The 3,946-nt window shown below is 64.9% G+C and overlaps 1 protein-coding gene across 1 annotated transcript in view; it reads left to right on the top strand.

The window, feature by feature from the left end:
* Nucleotides 1-3,946, top strand: part of CHLNCDRAFT_55653 (hypothetical protein) — a gene marked incomplete at both ends in the record, with an annotated part of 9,271 nt that overhangs the window by 4,019 nt on the left and 1,306 nt on the right. The window contains 2 exons of the mRNA XM_005842722.1: nt 264-892; nt 2,435-2,730. Coding sequence (XP_005842782.1) covers nt 264-892; nt 2,435-2,730 — 925 coding nt within the window. The remainder of the gene's footprint in view (nt 1-263; nt 893-2,434; nt 2,731-3,946) is intronic.

Here is a 3,946-nt window from a genome sequence, read left to right as displayed (position 1 = left end):
AACTCCGCCTGCGATCTGAAGGTGAGGGGCGGCGCCTCGCTCCACTGCTGACGCCTCTGTGGCCGCTGCTCCCCCTTGTGAGGCAGCAGAGGGGAGGAACCCGGCCCTGCCGAGCAGCCTCGCCAGCTGCCGGCCTCGGCACAGTGCCTGGTTGCGGTATCCGCAGCGGAGGCACCCGCGCTGTGCTTGCTGGCTCTCATGCCCTTGCGCCTGAGCTGGCCACATGCATCTCCTGCTGCACGCTTGCTTCCTTCCTGCCGCAGTGCACCAAGCCTGCTGCCAAGCTTCTGTGGGCCTGCGGCACCAAGAAGAACTGCAAGGACGACTGCAGGGCGGCGGCAGACAAGGCGGCGTGCGCCAAAAAGTGCAAGGCGGGCGGCAAGAAGGTGTGCGGCGTGGACGGCAAGGTCTACGCCAACGACGAGTGCCGCAAGTGCAGCAGCAAGGCCGGCAAGCGGGTCGACTGCGCTGCCAACGAGTACTGCCCCCGCACGTGCAAGGCCGCCGTCGACAAGGCGGCCTGCGATGCAGAGTGCAAGAAGCCCGCCGCCAAGGGCGTCATGCTGTGCGGCAAGGACGGCAAGGCCTACCCCACCGCAGCGTGCCTCAAATGCCGCAAGGCGGCCAAGCACCGCAGCTGCCGCAAGGGTGAGAACTGCGCCAAGGCGTGCAAGGCGGAGGCGGCCAAAGCCGCCTGCGACGCGGCGTGCAAGAAGGCGGGCACCAAGGTGTGCGGCAAGGACGGCAAGGTCTACGCCAACCCGGCGTGCCTCAAGTGCTGCAAGGCGTCCAAGCGGCGCAACTGCCGCAAGGGCGAGATGTGCCCCGCCAAGTGCAAGGCCGAGGCGGCGGCGGCCAAGGCGGCGGCAATCAAGAAGAAGCCCAAGCGCCTGTGAGGCTGGCCTGTCTCAGCCACAGTGCCGCAGCAGGCCGCCTGCCTTGCTGTCGAGTTTTGGATGGTTGTTTCCACCCACTTGATTCAGGTTATTCTGAGCCCTCTTTGCTAATACCTATGGCGCATTGCACCGTACCCTGTCGCACACTGCACTGTATTGTACTGTACCGCTTTGACCGCTTTGGGCACCTCTTGCATGCTGCCCTACTAGCCGCTTGGTTGTGCAATCCCCACTACCAATTTTGATGAATGATTTCACTTCTCCTTTGTTGTTGTTGCATGCTTCAGCCCACCTATACGCCCTGGGAAGGTGGCCTGAGCTGGTTCCCCTGCCCATTGTGCCTGTTGTCACACACATTTCATGGGCAGCACTTGTCGTGCCGCATGCTGCAGCACCATGCATGGCCGATTGCCGGCTGCGTTGTTGCTGTTGTGGTCTAGTGGCACACATGTGCTGTACAGTAGCTGTAGCTTTACACTCAGTTGGGATGCACAGCATTAGGGGCGACATGAATTGGAGAAGGACGGGGATGATGATTGGCAGGAAAGGTATGGATCAGTGGATACTCGGCAGTGCTGGAGTGAACGTACAGAGAGGGGGTAGGTATGTAGCAATGGGCTACCGGTTGGTGGCACGCCTCCATATCGATCACCAATCAGATTTTGGTGGGCCATGGAGCAGTCTCAGCTCCTTATTGAGCACGCTTTCTTAGAGGCCGCCCAGCTTCTGCCGCAGCTCCAGGTGCGGGCCGCGGAAGCTGGGGCTGGTGACCAGCGCTGAGCGGCGGGCCACGGGGGCGGCGCTGGCCAGCTGCTGGGGCTGCTCGCCGCACAGGGCGCAGCCCCAGGGCTTGGGCAGGGAGCGCAGGGAGGCGGCGCTGCCCAGTGCTGCGGCGGCATCGGCGTCGTCGCCGGCGATGAGGGAGTGCTTCTTGGCGAGGTGTGAGTAGGTGGAGACAGAGTAGCCGCAGCCCTGGAGCAGGGCAGTGCTGCAGGGGGCAAGGAGGGGCAGGGCGCGTGAGCGGCGCTGGCACAGGGTGCACAGCAGCAGCAGCAGTCCTGCCAGCAGCCCCCTCCACTCACAATGCCTCCATCAGCTGCGGGTCGGACATCACAGAGGTGCCCACTTCCTCCAGGCGGGAATCCCCAGTGCCGTTGTGTCAACAACGAACATCCGGGCCACTCACCTGGCCATCTATCCGATCCAGGCAGCTTTCGCCCAGCAGCTCCAGCGCGTTGCAGCAGGGGGTGAGGTCGGCGGCGGCGCAGGAGGAGGAGAGCGCGGCCTCAAAGCTGTCGAAGCAGCTGCCGCCAGACGTGGGGCTTGCCGGGCTGGGAGGGGCGGGAGGGGCGGTGCCGTCGCTGCCGGGCAGCGGGATGCGGCAGCTCTTCAGCTGGCCGGTGCTGCGGGCAAAGCAGGGAGAGGAGGAGAGGCTGGTTGAGTTTGGGAGACAGCAAGCAGGCAGACAGCAGGGCACAGGCATAGGCCTGAAGCACACGCCTGCATGAGCCGCACATGCCCCCTGCTCTGCGCCCCAGCCCAGCCACTCACAAGGCAGTCAGCAGGCTGGCAAGGTCGGGGGTTGCGGCCATGGAGGCGGCCAGGTGGGACAGGCACTGCCCCCCCAGGGCCGACAGGGAGTTGCAGCAGGACACTGTGTCGCCGGCGGAGGAGCAGGTGGTGTTGAGGGCGGCGTCAAAGTCGTCCACACACCGAGACACGTCCAGCGGGGCGCTAAAGGTAAAGGTAAAGGTGGGGAAGAGCCTCCACAGGCTTAACTTCCCGGTTTTAACGTCTAGCTTTAGACCATTATTTGATCTGCCCGACGCGCCAAGTGCAGTACCCCCCACTAGTAGTGAATGGGTCCCGGGGAGGCCTGTGCCGAAGCCTTGGCGATTCTAATAGGCGTTCCCGAAGGAATTGGCTTGGATTGGCGCTGAGCCGGTCAGCTATGCCGCGTTTGTCCTCACAAAGTTTCGACATGGGAGGAATCGAACCTGTGCCCTCTCGGAGGGTTTAGACACTAGCTCCAGCGCCTTCAAAGAAGGCCTTTCTTAGCCGCGGCCGCGGCGCCCTGGAACAGCGTGATGCTGCATGGGGCAAGGGTATCAGGGGGATGGCGGGCTGGGTTGGAGGCAGACAGCGGTCGAGTAAGCAGCCGCAAGCGTGCCGCAGCAGCAGATGCAGGCCCCAGCCCTCCATGCCGCCAGCCCGGCGCCCGCCACTCACGCTGCTTCGGTCAACTGCTGATCACCCGCCACGCTGTCCCAGGTGTTACAGTCACCCCGCTATGATAGGCCGCGTGAGCAGACCTTGGGCAGGGGGCACACGTGATCAAGGGGCATCAAGAGAGGGGGTGGACCATGGAGCACCCTCTCCATGGCTCCGACCACCCTCCCCCCAGCTGAGCGTCCCAGGGTCACCCCACCCTGGCCCCGCTCCCCGTCCTGCCGGACACGCAACCCCCACAACGTGGTGGGGGACGTGGGGATCCTTAGCAGCTTAGGCCTGCCAGGCCGACGGGTGCCGATGCTGGTGCGGGCTCCCGGCGGCAGGCAGCGCCGCCGCCGGGCACTCAAATGGCATGGGGCACATGGGCCCCCATGCCCGCACATCTCCCAGGCACATGAAAATACCAGAAGGCTGCACATGTAAGGGTGCATGCATTGCAGGCAGGAGTGCAAAGTGGCCTGCCGCGGCGGTCGGCTGTGCCATTACTCAGTCAGCCGCCGCTACCGTGCCGGGCTTGGCGTTCCCATGCCAACATGCCGGCGTGCCATCGCGCAAGGGCCAGTGAGTGTGTGAGGTGGAGGTGGGGGTGGTGGGGCTGCCGCTGACCGCTGCTTGCTGACGCTGACGCTGCTCTTACCCGCGGGGGGAGGGGGTGGGTCGGGAGCCAAGGCCGGGCAAAAGATGCCTGGTCCCTACTCAAGGGAACCGGGGGAGTCACTGTGCCAGGGCAGCAGCATGCTCCTCATGGCACCGGTCGGCAAACCGGGCCAGCCGGCCCTGCCTGGCCTGGCCGAGGAAGGCGGCCAGGGAGGCAAGGC

The sequence above is a fragment of the Chlorella variabilis genome (genome assembly GCF_000147415.1).
Source record: "Chlorella variabilis unplaced genomic scaffold CHLNCscaffold_55, whole genome shotgun sequence".
Taxonomy (NCBI): Eukaryota; Viridiplantae; Chlorophyta; class Trebouxiophyceae; order Chlorellales; family Chlorellaceae; genus Chlorella; species Chlorella variabilis.
This window is presented reverse-complemented; position numbering and strand designations above follow the sequence as displayed.